Source organism: Podarcis gaigeae (assembly GCF_964106915.1).
Source record: "Podarcis gaigeae genome assembly, chromosome: 9".
Lineage (NCBI taxonomy): Eukaryota > Metazoa > Chordata > Lepidosauria > Squamata > Lacertidae > Podarcis > Podarcis gaigeae.
Window position 1 is genome coordinate 20,529,505 of NC_139685.1, and position 16,560 is coordinate 20,546,064.

Genomic DNA, 16,560 nt, shown 5'->3' on the forward strand with positions numbered 1-16,560 from the left:
AATATGTTTATATTTAATATCTGGCCATGTGCTGAATTGGTCATCAGAACATTGAAAAAGTCAACCGTTACTGGCCAACTGAGTAAAATAAAGCTATGGAATTAGACGTAAGACTGTGGGCTGACATAACATTCAACAACTTCCTTGAATGACCTCTTAAATTTAACAGACTTGGGAATAAAGAAGTCAAGCTCCCTTGGCTGCTTTGGAGGCATGTCTGTCTCCTTACGATTTACATCATTCAAATACATTTGATTCCACAAGTTTTCATGTGTGACAAACCCATTTCCCATCTACTTTGTGGGATTTCTTTAAGACAGATAGCAAAATTTCTTGTTGGTTGTTGGTGTGTCCCTGCTTTTGAGGGCAGTATAGGAGAAACAAATGGAAAAGTTCAAAAGCAAGAAAAATAATGCAAGTAAGGGGAAAAGAAAAGATTAGCAGGACTGTTCATAGAAGCTTTGTTCATCCTATCCAAAAATTATACTAGAAATAGATTACAGAAGCTGCATTTATTTGCCTAACATATATAAAAATAAATCCCACCCCTGCAGACGGACTCCTACCACATGCAGTTGTATTGCTATAGTGTTGGAAAGAACTGGGCAGGATCCCTTGCCACACAAGCTGTGGCCTTTTACAGCAGCAGCGCACTATCAGAGAAATGTGGGGCAGCATCACCATGGACACTCTGACATCTCTATGGACAGACAACTGTAGCAGCAGTCAGCTTTTCCCTAGCTCCCAAGTCCACTACTGTAGAAAGCAGACGAGGGCCCTTAACTCTGATAGGCATTTCTTGAACCAAAGTAAAAAATGTAGCAGCAACATGCATTTTCATTTGTACCGAGGAAACGCACTGTCTAGTCAGACTTGGGAGAAGGAAACAGACGATTGTCTGAATCAGATTTCAGAATTGTCTGATTCTTTCAACCAGCAGCATGGTGCATGGGTATATGCGCATGCAAGAAAGCATGGGATATGCTAGGAAAACGTGAAAAGAAATGAGGGAAAGCTTTGTTTTTTCCAGCCACGCTATGACTTTTGCTATATCAGGAGTGTCAAGAGCCACAAGGTGCAACAAGCAAACATGGCACTGACCACATGCTTTGATGAACTCTGCAGAACAGGAATACAATTATCTGCCTCCCCTCCCCGTTCAACACATCACAACCTGATCTTATGCCTCAGCACCACTGCTGCTACTCACCTTCCTAGAGTCCATCTCAGTTTTCTTTCTGGCTCCCTATTCTACCCACCCTGAACAGTCAATAGCAGGCAGCACATTTGATAATGATTGCAAAGAGCGGATTGCAAAAGGATGAAGTAGAACCTCAGCACAGAAAGTGGAATAGAAACCTTCTCCAGAAGCTGGAGACTTTAACCAGTATTTTCTCCTAAATGGATAGCTTTTCCAGGTTCGATTTTTAAAAGCATGTGCAAGGTTAGCAAGGTGCCAGTGTCAAAGCACATCCCTCCCCTCTGAGAATTGTAAATTCTTTTCTACTGGACTTCTGCAATAGGACTTCTGTTACATTTTATAAAGTTGACCCATTCTGGGCTTAGAGCATGTGCAGGAGATAATGGCAAAACCTGTTTAGATAGATACCACAAGGAGAGAATGTGTGTATTGTGAGCAATAATGTTTCTATATTTTATAACCTTCAAACTTTGGGGGAAAGGTACCATCTGTACATAGCCACAGGATTATTTTGATTATTTAAAGAAAAAACAAATGACCGATAACTAATGGGCATGGGTAAAGGGACTGGGAGGACAAGACAAAATACCCCACCTGTCTTCACCAGGCCTCAATTTCTAAAGCTGTGCCCTGAACATAGGTCCTAAAGAACATGCAATTCAGCTACGGCAGCATTAGCAAGGATTGTGATGCAGAGGATGTACAGAACTCAAAGCTTTAAAAACAAGGAACTGAAGGGAGTGAACAGGAACATGGAAGCTTTAAAGAGCTGAGTTAATGGATCCATTTACAGGCAAACTTACTATATAGTGAACTGGTCTTACCCCTCCCCTTCCACAAAGCAGAGTTTGCAATGCACGATATCTGAAGGCATGCCTTGAGATATCAAAAGCAATTGAAAAGCTGAGGAACAGGAACATCCAACAACAACAGAAAAATAACACTGCCAAATATTGTTTGTGGGATCTCCTAGCACAGGCTCAGGGTAGAGCTCTCCATAATAAGTGAGAAGCCAAGCTGAGTGATCATCAAGCAAGTGCTGGTTCTACATACCTTGTCAAACTCCATTCAAAATGGTAACATCCTTTAAAATGGAAATGCTGACGCAACAAACATCTTGGCGACCTTTTTCTTCTGTAATGAACTTATGGTTTGGGGAACATACACAGACAGCTCTATCTAACCAATATTTATTCTATTGTGTCCTTCGGAGAAAATGACTTGAGAAACTTTGTTACTAGAAAAATGTCAGGAATGTGTGTTTTTTAATGAATCTTCTTATTGTATTTTGTAAAACCGACCATACTAGAATGCTCATGTTCCTCCCACAAGTTTAACTTCTACATTTTCAGATGTTAGAAACAGAGTTTTAAGAATCAAATTAAGCTGCCCTATTTAAATCCTCATGCAATGTTTCCCATACGTTAGATCAGCCAAAAGCCAAGCGTACGTTGAACTTGTTGCTTTAATTCACGGATGGGGAACCTCAGGGCCAGGAAACTCTCAGGAGCGCCAAACCCTTCACTGGCCCTGTTTTGCATCCTCCTTGAATGTTTGTGCCTTGCTAGAAGGTATCCTTGAACTCTAATAATGAATCCTGCTTGCCTGGATGGAGTTCAGGGAGGGAGGTATGTGTAAACAAGTCTATTGTATAAAGGTAAAAATAGTATTTATTACTCTACCTACTTGGGCTTCTATCCCCACCCACAGTCATGTGGCCTAGAAGAGATTACAGCCTCTAGGCAGACAATGGTTCACCATCCCTGCTTGAAAATATATACTAGTCTTTCGTATGTTCTAATACTAAACTGTAGTTTAGTATTAACTATGGTTTAATGTACTTAAAAGGGAAGCGGGTGGCGCTGTGGGTTAAACCACAGAGCCTAGGACTTGCCGATCAGAAGGTTGGCAGTTCGAATACCCATGACGGGTGAGCTTCCATTGCTTGGTCCCTGCTCCTGCCAACCTAGCAGTTCGAAAGCACGTCAAAGTGCAAGTAGATAAATAGGTACCACTCTGGCGGGAAGGTAAACGGCGTTTCCGTGCGCTGCTCTGGTTTGCCAGATGCAGCTTAGTCATGGTGGCCACATGACCTGGAAGCTGTACGCCGGCCCCATCGGCCAATAAAGCGAGATGAGCGCCCAAACCCCAGAGTCGGCCACGACTGGACCTAATGGTCAGGGTCCCTTTACCTTTAATGTACTTAAGCGCCTTGCTCCTCTCCTACTCCTCACTGTGCAGCGGAAAGGGAGAAAACAAGCCCGGGTCTGGATTGTCTTGATGTGAACTGGGCTAGTGAATTGTTTTGTCCACATAAACCATAAACAGTAAGCCAAGAACAAACCTTAGCTTCCTTTTGCGGTTTTGTTTACAGAAGAAAAAAAAACATGAGTCCAGCTTTGCATGTCACAACAAGCCAAAATGTCTTGTTTCCTTCCATGCATGGCACTGTCAAAAGCAGGAGAGAAGCAAGTGCTTCTGTGCATTAAACGAAAGTTTATTTTTAAAGGTGGTTTCATGTTGAGTGTGGACCAGGCTAATGACTGAATGCAAGGGGCAGGTCCTTTTCAGATCTGACATCAATCCTGTAGTATTCCTTCCACAGGTAACCCCAGCTAGGTCTCATTCTGTCATCTAGTTTGAAAATAGCATTTTAGGGAAGCATTTGTGTGTGTTTTTCTTTGCTAAAGCATTCCAACCCAGACTTTCTATTTATCTGTCATTCTGTTGCTTCTTTTTGTCTTTTATCACATTAACTGTGCTTATTTTGCCATTTTATGTGTAGTAAATATTTTATATTTGCATTGGTTTCGTGTCACTCTTCTTCTAGATATTCTACCTTTCTGATAAACTGCTCAGCACTAGAGAAATTTGAAAACTAAGCAGCCACAGAATGACAATAATCTATATCTACCCAAAACTCAATTAGCTCAATTACTTTCTAAGCTTATTGATTTCTAGTCGCCCTAATGAAAAGAATGGTCAAGATGCTTATTCTACATGTTCTTGCATGACTCTCAGCAGATTCAGCAGAAACGCCACACCATTTAGTTGGTTTTAAATACTACCTACCGCGCAACTTCCTAGGGCGCTCAACACACAAAATTCGAGACCAAGCCCTTTACCTTCGTTTTTGACATTGCTAGTCTGTAAATCTGTGGGATGGCCTTGAAGTGAAAGACGAGGCTGCTGCAAACGAGTAATCATAGGCTGAGGTGACACTCTGCTGTACTCCATCCCTCTGGCAGGTGATCGAGAGCGAGGAGAATTCCGTGGGGACTGCTTTGGTGAAGGCCGCGGTGAATTGCGTGGTGATGGAGAGAACCGGTTAACAGCTGGGTGCACCGCATGATGGCAGCTGTCTTCTTCATCTTCTAAGCTCTGCGCATCAAGTTCCTGGTCGCTAAATGTACCTCGCCTCATAGAACTGCACGAAGAGCCGGAACTACGCCGAGAAGCAGTAGCTGCATATTCTTGCCGGAGACCTAACAACAGTAAGGACATTGTCTGAACTCAAGTTCTATTTGCTTGTCTGATCCCATCTGATTCTGAAGTCACTCTAAGTTAGTGGAGTGGTACCTCGGGTTACATCCGCTTCAGGTTACACACTCCGCTAACCCAGAAATAGTGCTTCAAGTTAAGAACTTTGCTTCAGGATGGGAATAGAAATTGTGTTCCGGCGGCGCGGCAGCAGCGGGAGGCCCCATTAGCTAAAGTGGTGCTTCAGGTTAAGAATAGTTTCAGGTTAAGAACGGACCTCCAGAACGAATTAAGTTCTTAACCCGAGGTACTACTGTATAAACAAAGAGCTTCTCTTCCTCAAAGGAAGGCGGGCATCTAACTTGGAAATTATTTATTTTAAAATTTTATTTCCTGCTTTTCTTCATAAAATAAACCAAAAGCTGTTTACAAAAAAATAAATAAATACCACAAGGACAGTTCAATCAACAAAACAGAACTGTTCAAATAACTAACATCGGTTTTCATTACTGACACCAAGACTAATGTAAAACAATTCAGCATAAAACCAGGAGTAAGTAGCTTAACCCAAATTCAAAACTCAGTAAAATAAAAAGGCCTCCTTAGCTCACATGATTTAAAAGAGAGGGACAACTGAAACTGGATTTTGTCCAATTATGAACTGGAAACCAGTGCAGATGAAACAAAACTGGGGTGATATGATAAGATAAATCAGATTCAGAAATTAATCTGGCCACCATATTTTGCACAAGCTAATATTTCCAAAGTATTTGCAGAAGAAGCCCTATGTAATATGTGTTACAACAGTCCAATTTGGATGTGACCAGGGCATGCATGTCAGTGGCTGGAAGACAGGTGGATCAGTCAAGAATAATTCAGACTGCTGAAGAGAGGAGTAAGAAATTGGATCTGGCCATTGGGCCAATCCTGCATTCTTCCACCCTTTCCTCTGCTCAGTCTCTGAAATAGGTAGACATTAGGACAGCTCAGATAATAACTTTATGGATGATGATACATATACTTTTCATATGAAACGAAGAGCAAGAATCAAGTTCTCCAAAAATCTAAGTCAAGATTGGTGACTGAAATGACCGACAAACATACTTACTTTCCTCTTGCATCCGTGCTAAAATCTGCACATCTGTTAAGTCATTTAGTTTGTAATTTGAACCAATTGAATCTTCATCCATTTCTGAAGCACTTAATTCACTATCTATAGAGGATTGTGGGCTCAACGGAGGATTTCTATCTGCTGAATTTTTGTAATGACCTATAAAAAAAAGGAAAAAATAGAAAAAAATCTAAAACTGTTTTGTACTATATTACTTGTCTCAGTAATTTAATTGGTGGTGGGGATTGTGCTAGAAAAAGCAACTTAAGCTAGCTGACCCACAAATTCGCTTTTCCTTTGTTTAGGTGCAGATCAGTTTACAATGAGTCAAATGGCATTAACCTTGCTTAGTGCAGATGAAGAAGACTTCACTGAGCTGTCAGTGAAGAAACAGAATTAAGTTGGATGAAACACTGAAATGTTTTTACAGTGTCATTAATTTATGTAATCAATTCAGGCTTCAATTCAACTCAATTCACCATTCTGAAAGTGTATTCAGGTTCCATTAATTTACACTCCATTCCTTGATATTAAGTAAACCATGGGATAGCCACAAAGTAAGCTGTCCTGCCAGCCTTAACTAGGTTGGGGGGAAGGTAACCAAACCTATTGTTCATCTTCAGTCTACCTGAGTACAGCCTTTAAAGAGGTGTGAGCTGGTTGCTCCAAACTCAAGACCACATGGCTCTAACAAGCCTTTCTTATATTCCTGAACCAATAACTTAGAAACTTTCACCACTGTAACAAAGCCAAGTTTTGCTGCCTGTGTTTCTGAAAGCTGTATGGAAAAGCACATAATCTGACCTCTGGAGAAATTGTAATTAAGCAGTTTTAAATTTACCAGACATGTGGTCTTTTTCTGTGCTACAGAAGCGGGAACTTCGGAAGGAACTTAGACATATTTTAAGAGAATGATATACAGCTTTGCCATGCTGCATATTTTGTGATTTTAAATCTCTGCCAAGGTTCTCTCACCAAAGAGTACTTGCCCCTAACTTGGATCTGGGCATCCAGTCACAAAAATGATCATTCAAAATTATGCTTCCACGGTTTCAGAAGAATGAATTTGTAAGAATCAAATACCCCACCCATTGCCCAAATAAAAGAAATAGTGTGACCCACCTAGAACACATTTGCACTGTCTCTGGAATGTTGGGTGTGGACATGCTCAGGTTTGTAGGAAGTTCATGGCTCACCTTAGAATCATAGTACTCACATCCACATATCTCGCACACAATTTGCATGAAGTGGAACAAGCCAGAGAGAACATTGAATTCAAGCATTCCCCCCTTCCCTCTCCTCTCATGTGGCCAGACAGCAGCTTATGCAAAATTTACTTTCACTTTTCTTTAAAGTTGCCTTATTAGTGCATCCAAACTCAGGACCATGGTTTATCACCAACTACAGTTTAGTTTAAACAAGTGATCTTCATAGCTCATGGGTTGAAGGTGGCACATTTTGAAACTGACCATAGTTGTTCAGAAATAGCAATGGCACGGAACACAAAAATATGACTTTAAAGGAAGCTTTAAATAAATGTTGCCCAAGCTGTCTTTCTGGCCATATGGAAGGGACCGCTTGTTGTGGTCTAAGGTAGCCTTATATATTTCACAGGACTATTGCAAGAATAAAGCAAAACAGGAATTACACAGTTGTTTTACAATCTGATCATTATTTTTGAGAGCCTTACCTGAGTTTCCAGGAAGTATGAGCTGTTTTACTAAAGGAGGTTTCACTGGTGTGGAGGAAGGAGAGTTGAAGCTACTGCTGTAGGGACTGCCAGCATTTGGACTACAGGAGTTTGTATAATTGACAGTGCTGAACGGATTACTATAAAGGCTGTGTCTCTTGAGAGCTGTATAAAAGAGAGGGCGGAAAACAGTGTTCCAGTGCTAATTGTTTACTTTAAATGTCATAAGGCTGTAAGCCTTAATCTCATGTAGTATTAAGAGAACCACAAACCATTTTGAGCTCAGTGGAGGAAGATCAAAGGAAAAAGGAATAAATAAAAAGTAACAAGTACTGAGCTACTTCAGTTTGAACAGTTGTGACAGTAAGGGAGGGAAAAGAATTAAGGGTCCTGGGCCAATGAGGTTTCAACCATTTTCATGATGAAAATCAAGAAGCTTGATATTAGAAATGTACCATTATTTCGCTCTATAAGACGCACTTTTCCCGTCCTAAAAAGTAAGGGGAAATGTGTGTGCGCCTTATGGAGAGAATGCAGACGGGAGGCACTGCTCAGCGCTCCCATTAAAGAGCCGCGTGGAGCGTGTGTGCAGCTCTTGGGAGCTTTTCCCCGAGGAGGGAGAAGGGCTGCCCTCCTCCCTCCTCGGGGAAAAGCCCCCAAGAGCCGTGCACACGTTCTGCACACCCTTTAAAGGGAGCGCGACTCTTGGGGGAGCCTTCATCCTGCTGCCCGGGAGAGGCTGCACACGGCTATCCCATTAGCCTGGGCAGCAAGAGGAATTACTGCGCAGCGATCCCGCTTGCTGTCCTGCGTTCTGGTTTAGCGTGCGGCTCTTGCGGGAGATGGGGGAAGGAACAGAGCGCGCGGCTCTGTCCCTTCCCCAACCTCCTGCAAAAGCCCCCAAGAGCTGCGCTCCCTTTAAAGAGCTGAGTGGAGCATGTGTGCGGCTCTTGGGGGCTTTTCCCCAAGGAGGGAGAAGGGCAGCCCATGAATGACGGGCTGCCCTTCTCCCTCCTCAGGGAAAAGCCTGCAAGCGCTGCACACACGCTCCAAGCGGCTCGTGAAAGGGAGCGCTGAGCAGAACCTGGGATGCATACGGGCTCTGCTCAGCACTCCCTTTAAATAATATTTTTTTCCTTGCATTCCCCCTCTAAAAACTAGGTGCATCTTATGGTCAGGTGCGTCTTATAGAGCAAAAAATGTGTGCTGCAGAGTATAGAACATCTTCAAATATTTGGCAAATCAATGCAATGTGGGATTCTGGCAAGCATCTCCCTCCTGCAACATGGTGGCAAGGGTTTTGCTCAACACAGCCCCCAACCCCTCTTGCATTTTTACGTACTCCAGATTCATCTTCTGCAGCATGTCAATTAAACTGGTCTATGTTTGGAAACACCAGATAAAGAAATAAACTGACATATGAAAGTACAGAAGCTCGTTTCAATTTGGGCAAACCTTCGGTTTTTAGAAGTCCATGGTAAATATGTTGGCAAATATGAAGTAACAAACCAATAGTGACAGCTTAGAGAGAGATTTTTTTCAGAGCAAATAATATATTTTTAACTATAATGTTGGTCGTTTAGGTTTTATTGTTTTTTGCCTGCTCCTCATAAACTGGCAAAACCACAGAGATGCTAGGTTCCTTATGCTTCAGCACCCTACAGCTCCATTTATAACAAAAACCTTAAAAAGAGATTCCATTTGTAATTTTTTTCTAAATAAACTATACCTGTTTTTGTTTTTTTTAACCTGGAAAAATTTCCAGAAATTTTACATTACTACAAGTACTTCAAGTATATATTCCCCCTGAAGTCAACTGAATTTAAAACTAACTCTCACAGGATCATAACTATTTTTAAAAATCAAGTTCTGATATTATTTTGTATATTTTATTAGTATAACGCTTATTCACAAACTCACCTGACATTGTCTGTTCAAGCCTATGGATCAATGATTTTTTAGCACATTCAATATCTGGAGTTGGATAATCCAATATCTGTCTGCACCAAACCAGTGGGCTAATACATTTATGCAATGGAGTCACTTTCTTCTTTGGCGAAGCATACAACCTAATAAAGATAGAAACACCACAATATTAAATGAAAATACATAAATTAAAATCTTGGAACTTGAATGATTTTTCTTTCTTTAAGAAGGGAACACAGGTCAAGTACTATGCTTTCCTCAGTACTCCTGAAAACAAGTCAACAGGTGAATAACCAACAGCAGATACACTACCGAATGACAATAGGAATGTAAGCAAGAAAATGTGTATCAGATTGTGGTAACCATGGCCTCAAAAGACAATATAAAATAAGGAAAATTCCCATTCCAACACAATGTCCAGATATGGTTGGCCAATGAAGTACCTATGCATTTCTGATTGTAGGTGACTTTCAATAGATATATAACAAGGAAAAGCCTATGGCTTCTGCTTCCAAAAAGATTCAAATCGATCAAAAGAGTCTACATTTAAGGAGTACTTTCTGTATATTTCAGCATCTCTAGCTGCCTTTAAAAAAGTGGGTGGCACTGTGGTCTAAACCACTGAGTCTCTTGGGCTTGCTGACTGGAAGGTTGGTGGTTCAAATCCACGTGACAAGGTGATCTCCTGTTGCTTCTGCCAACCTAGCAGTTCAAAAGCACACCAGTGCAAGTAGATAAATAGGTACTGTAGTGGCAGGAAGGTAAATGGTGTTTCCGTGTGCTCTAGCTTCTGTCACTGTGTTCTGTGGGCCAGTAGCGGTTTAGTCCTGCTGGCCACATGACCCGGAAAGCTGTCTGTGGACAAACACCAGCTCCCTTGGCCTGAAAAGCAAGATAAGTGCCACACTCCATAGTCACCTTTACTGCACTTAACCATCCAGGGATCCTTTTACCTTTTCTTTTTTTATATACCTTATCTCCTTAATGTCAGTTCTGTCCCACCAGTGGGGCGGGCTATTTCCTGGGAGCACCACCTTTGTTGTGATTTTGGTTTTTTAAAACCAACAACAATCAGATCTGTGCAATACAGGAAAATCATTATTTCTCCAGATCTCCCTGCTTCATTCCCTCTCCCCTTGATTTCACTGCATGGATTTCTCCCACAACCATCTTACTGTTTTGGAAAGGGAAATACTTGCCGTTTTAGAACTGAACATAAGGTAAACGGACGACATACCAAATTTGTATGGAACTAGAAATTCCCATGTGGGTGCTACTGTGCAATTCCTAGGTGGGCACAATTTTTTTTTTTTTTAAAAAAAGGTGTGCAAACTGCTCTGCTAATTCATGAACACACAGCCTTTTTTTGTCAGATTTACGTATTTGAATCAACAATCTGGAATGCAGGGATAAAGGCAGAAGGGAATACCCATTGGTATGGGTGAGAACAAGCTTCAGCTTCAAGTGTGTGTGTGTGAATGAGGTCAAATCTGAATGAAGAAAATGTGGATTCCAAACACAAGCAGGAATCTGTTCACATCACAGGGCTTCCCTGCCTCCTGCCTCCTGCTGCTGCCTCTAGCACACACCCCCAAGTCTCTCCTGAGGGTTAGGAAATTATCAGGAATGGCATGGGAAGGTGGTTTGAGATGGTACAGCAGGAATGGAGGAAATGGCTAAAACGTGAGGGCGAGCCGGTGAAAAGAGGTGAAAAGAGGGCGAGCCCCCTCCGTGTGGGCTCTAAATAGGACGAACCACGCCCCCCCAGCCAGCCAGCTGATTGGCTGGCTGGGGGGGGGGGCTAGCCCGGCCGGGATTCCCCTGCTCTCGCGGGGGCTGGGACCAGCCCCCGCTCACGTGGGGTGGGCGTGAAGCCCGCAACCCCACCTCCTGGGCAGGCCGGAAGTGGCTTTATCAGGAATGGCATGGGAGGTGGTTTGAGATGATACAGCAGGAATGGAGGAAATGGCTAAAATGAGTTCAGGCCGAATGTGTTAATGGAGCTCCTAATGGAGCTCCGTGTATGCCACATCACATGCAAGTCCCAAATGTCCCCAACCCCCCCCCCCTCAGGAAAGGGATTTAAGGGGTGGAAGAGGGAGAAGGTGGCGAGAAAAGCTATACTGCACAGATAGGACTTCCACATGTGCAAGTCTAGAAATAGCCCAACATGCTGTAAACCCAAATATTTACATCTGTGAAATATATGATTTTTAACTAGTCAAAAAAACCCCAATAAACCAAGCAATAGCTACAACACTAAGCACTGCATGCATCAAGTATTCATAACATGCTAAAAATGGAGCACAGAAACTATATTTGGGCCTCTTACAGCTTCAAACTTTTAATCTGGAACATTTATATGAAAGCAGCTTAAACAGAAAAAGCCACATAAAATCTCATTAAGCCGGAACTTCCCAGCAATGAATCCTCAAACATTTAACAAGTTAGGCAGAGGGTCAGACACACACATATCTGAGCTAACGTCGAAGAATATATTGGTGATTAATACCAATTATAAAAGTGACAGGATCATATTAGGAGCTAAATTACAACATTAAATAGACCTTCTCAGTATACTGAGGGCTCCAAATACTGGCACAGAAAGATAAACCATAGAATGAGGCTTTGTTTAATCTAATTACACCCTTTGCAGCAGAAATGGAAAAAATCAAATGTTAAGAATGTTATGAATTTGGGGAGGGGGGTAGGCTGTATGCTTGAGCAACCTTCTAATTCAGCATGGATTCAATTCCTGGAATAGCCATGCTAACTTCCTGCTGAAGTAATGGCCCTCCAAGTATGGGCCACTAAGGTAACAAAGGAAAAGGCGCTGTGCCAGATACAAAATATGTGCCCGACCCTCCCTCAACTGGCTGGTAGTTAGAAAGAAAAAGGCTAGAGCTGAATGTTGTTATGTGAGCTAGAAGCCGGGAGGCTACAAGCTGGGCAGCTGGGAGATGCCTGATTTTTGCTGAAATCTAAGGCTGTAGCTATGAGATAAGCAAGAGCCATTTAGGGTGTTAATACTATGAACCCTTCCATCATAGGGTCAGATTGTATAGATGTGCAAGTAAACCATTTAGCATAAAGACTCCACAGTCTCCGCTGTGCCTCATTCCAAAGGAAACATGAACCCTAGGTAAGTGCCTGGAAACCTTGAAATCTCGCACAGGCAGCAGCAAGAAGAGAGGAGGACTTCTTTGTTTTCCAGGATTCTTACCACGCATCTCTGTTGCTTGGTGAGAAATTTGGGCAGGGTAATGAAATTAACCACTCTTAAGATGGTCCCCATGCTCACATGAAACACCAAACCACAGTTAAGGTCAGTAAGCCAACAAACTTTGGCTTATTTTCACTAACAAACCATAGTTAAAGCACTGAGCTGTGTTCAGATGTAATGGTAAGCCATGGTTTAATGTGATCTATGAACCAGATCTAAGTGTTACGTCACAGGTGTGTAACATTAGCCTGATGGATATTTCGTCCTTGAAGAAGCTGTGGGAGACAAATAAGTGCTTAACCTTTCACTTGCTAGTAACTTTCATCCTGAAATTTACTACCTAAGTTCCAGCCCCATGTTTGTAAAATAAACATTGGGCTGAAACCAACAACCGGGAAACATCTTGGGAGTAGCAAACCTCTGTGGAAAAGCAGTTAGTGGGGAAATAGATGAGCAAGCCGTCCTTGTCCACAACTTTTTCCTGCTACAAATAACCTCTGAGGGTTTCTATAGCTATTTAAAGACCAAAACAACAGTCACTCACTTCCACTAAACTGTAGTTAGTTGATAAAAATGTCATCTACTTTTTTCTTTTTAAAGGTACATATATTACAATCTGCACCTGGGTCCTCCCAAAATTAACATTCAAGACTTTAAACTGGGTTTTAATGATCCAGTTTCTTGGCTAGCTAATATTTCTTTCGATATACTTTTTAGCATGATGATAACATAGCTTGATGGTGATACCTGACAAGCTGGTGCAAATGTCTTCTAGTTACATCATGAGTGAAAACACCCTGGAGTGAAAGAAAAGCTAAACAACATTTCCAGAGCATTTATGTCAGGTAAAAGGGGAAGGAGGACTACATTAATGGCAGAAAGATGCATACTTTATAAAATGTCTTTAAAGATACAGACACTAGTGCTGCTGCAAGGTATTTTTGAATCAGCATGGCCATACAACTAAATAGCAGCTTGTAAAAATAAATAAAACTTGCAAGTCACCGAATGGCATGGACCAATTAAATTTCCAAACTATCCCTCACTGCCAATGAAGGATCAGTGTTGACATTGCCTGTCATTTGCTCTTTATGTAATAAGTTTCCACCCATTCCTTAGTAACATTGTGCTGTATTAATATCTGGAATGTTACAGCCCTTTTGAAACATGGATAATATTTCTGGCTTATGCGGAACTTAAGTCACTAGGAAGTAAACCTGGATGAGCCCATGTTTATGTGGCATATTTAAGGGATTTATCTACTGCTCCTTCAGCAGAAAGTTTCCAGAACAGTTCCCAAAAGACAACACCAACGAAAACACAGGCTAATGTGAGGATGAAATGGGGAGGCGCAGAACCATTTACATCACCTCAAGCTCATTGTGGTACAGCAAGGCCAATATTTCAGTTTTGCTTTTTATGATGACTAAAAGCAAAACAAATAAGTTAAGGACAGTATTTGCTTTTGAATGCAATTACTTGGGTGTTTCTACTAGTGTGATGATATCAAGGCTTAGGTCATGCTTTGAGAGAAATCTGTGTGACAGTGTTAGACTGAGTCACTATTGCATTCATGGGATAGAAGTTTTATCTAAGACCAACCTAGGTTAAAATCCCACATGGCAATTGGTTATGGACTTGGTGCTGCTAATGCATGTGGTTTTGTGCAGTGTCACAGATGATAGACCTCAACCAAATGCCATCCCATATTTTCCTATTTAACCTGACTTTACTGTTTACCCGGAAAAGGCAATAAGTGAAATAAACCTCCTGAAACAATAAATCCGAATTAAATTGGAAAGCACGGGATGGGACTTTGATGAAGGCACTATTCTGTGGCACTGCAAGAAACATGCATGTTCAATGAGTACACAGTCCATAGAAAACTGCTATGTGAAAGCACCCCCAGCTGCAACCACAAGGATTTGCGGTTCTGTATGAGAAAAGATTTTGGTCAAGAGTGTGGAAGTTAGCACAATGAAGACATTGACTTCAAGCAAATAACATCCTCTACAGTTCTTCCCCATAGGATGATAGTGCTAATGGATAGGAGATGACTGATGAAATCTCAGAAGCTGACTAGCAAGTAGACACATACTCACCTAATAAGTGCAATATGCTCAGTGATGTGTAGTAATGTATTTCATTCTCTTCTACCAGCATGATTCCTGCTTGCCTTGTGCTCCTCCCCCTCCTAGAAGAAGAGCAATCTCCACAAGGGAAGTCTGTTTCTCTTAGAGATATTACTTCCTATTCTTCAGCTTCTAGTTTCTAGTCTAGAAGTGCTTGAAGACAGGCAGATATTTAAAATGCCTCTCTTTCCAAGGAGTTACATCTCTCTCTCTCTTTCTCTCTCTCTTGTGGTTAAATATCAGTGTTAGGGCTTTTTCGGTTGTAGCATCCCACTTTCGGAATTCTCTTACCAGAGAGACTTAACTTTGGCCTATGTTACTTTTCAATGCCAGGTGAAAACATTTGTACTCTCCTAGGCCTTATTTATTTATTACATTTATATACAGTGCTACCTTTTCTTCCAATGTGGGACCCCAAAACAGTTAACAAACAGTTTAATATGTAAGAATAAAACAAGTTACATAAATAACCTAAATAAAACAAGGAATGATGGAACAGAGCCACATCATAAAATGAGGAGCCAACACTTTTCAGTTAAGCTTGTCAAAGGCACATTGGAACTGTCGAGTCAAAATGTCAGAGAAATATCTGCCTTGCACTGGAGTGGCTCATTTCACAATGAGCATTCAAAACACATAGTGAGTTTGTTAGAAAATAAAGTTAGAACAAGCTCACCCACAAACTGCTTCACAATCACTAAATTAGTCTAGTGATTCATCTTTGCTGTTAACTGAGACAGCACAGTTGCTCTAATACCTCAACTATAAGCATGTCAGTCTAATTAGAAGGTTGTACCCATTTAAAATGAATGCAATATTTTAAGAGGACAGCAGAGTTGTATGCCTGAAAAGCTACTTACACACACACACACACACACACACACACACACACACGTGTGTGATGTGGTTTAATTAGTTTGAAATGAGGTAAAGATACCCAAAAAAATGCAATTTGCATTCAGGCAGTCCACATGACTAAATTAATTAAAACTGATAAATGCTGCTTACCAAAATTGTGCTTTGGTCTAAGCAACACAGAAAGAAAGGTGGAACTAATTTCAGATACAATATATACTTCCAAGGATACTTTTTGCCTATTATGACTGAGGAAGACTTCCTGGTGTTGACAAATAAAGAAGGCTGCCTTATACCAAATCAGACCATCAGTCAACCTAGCCCAGTACTCTACACTGAATGGCAACGGTTCATGAAGGTTTCAAGCTGGGGACATTCCCAGCTCTACTTGGAGAGGTCAGGAATCAAGGACCTTTCCTACCACTGGACTACGGGCTCATCTTTGTGTTTTCACATTCGGAAACACACCACTGTCAGGCATGCTTATCAGAGTAATTGACACCTACAACTCTGCATAGCAATCATGGAAGCACCCGGCAGCAGCAGTACCAAACTGCTGAGATGAGAGATATCTGAATTACAGGCAATCTCCGATTTGTGCTGGGATTGCATTCTGGGTCAACACATGTGACTGCGGAGTATGCAGAAGCCCGCCCCGTCCCACCCACTTTTCCTGCCACTTCTGGGCTTGTGGCGATGCGCCTGTGCATTATTTGAACACGTGCAAAATGGTCGCTGCCTGTACTTCCTACTTTGTCACTATATTCACCATTATCTAGAAATTTTAAAGAAAATGAGAATAAGAACTTCAAGTGTATTGAAGATAATAAAATGGATATAAATAGCACCTGGTTAGTCTCTCTCTTAAGGAGCGCGGGTGGCACTGTGGGTTAAACCACAGAGCCTAGAACTTGCCGATCAGAAGGCCGGCAGTTTGAATCC

At 41.6% G+C, this 16,560-nt stretch overlaps 1 protein-coding gene across 4 annotated transcripts in view; it reads right to left on the reverse strand.

Moving 5' to 3' along the window:
* The window catches only part of SLAIN2 (SLAIN motif family member 2), a 32,613-nt gene that overhangs the window by 12,521 nt on the left and 3,532 nt on the right, over nucleotides 1-16,560 (reverse strand). For all 4 annotated transcript variants that reach the window (XM_083754960.1, XM_083754962.1, XM_083754961.1 and 1 more), the window contains exons 2-5: nucleotides 9,403-9,551; nucleotides 7,483-7,647; nucleotides 5,790-5,951; nucleotides 4,327-4,686 (exon numbers count right to left, since the gene is read on the reverse strand). In XM_083754960.1, coding sequence (XP_083611086.1) covers nucleotides 4,327-4,686; nucleotides 5,790-5,951; nucleotides 7,483-7,647; nucleotides 9,403-9,551 — 836 coding nt within the window. The remainder of the gene's footprint in view (nucleotides 1-4,326; nucleotides 4,687-5,789; nucleotides 5,952-7,482; nucleotides 7,648-9,402; nucleotides 9,552-16,560) is intronic.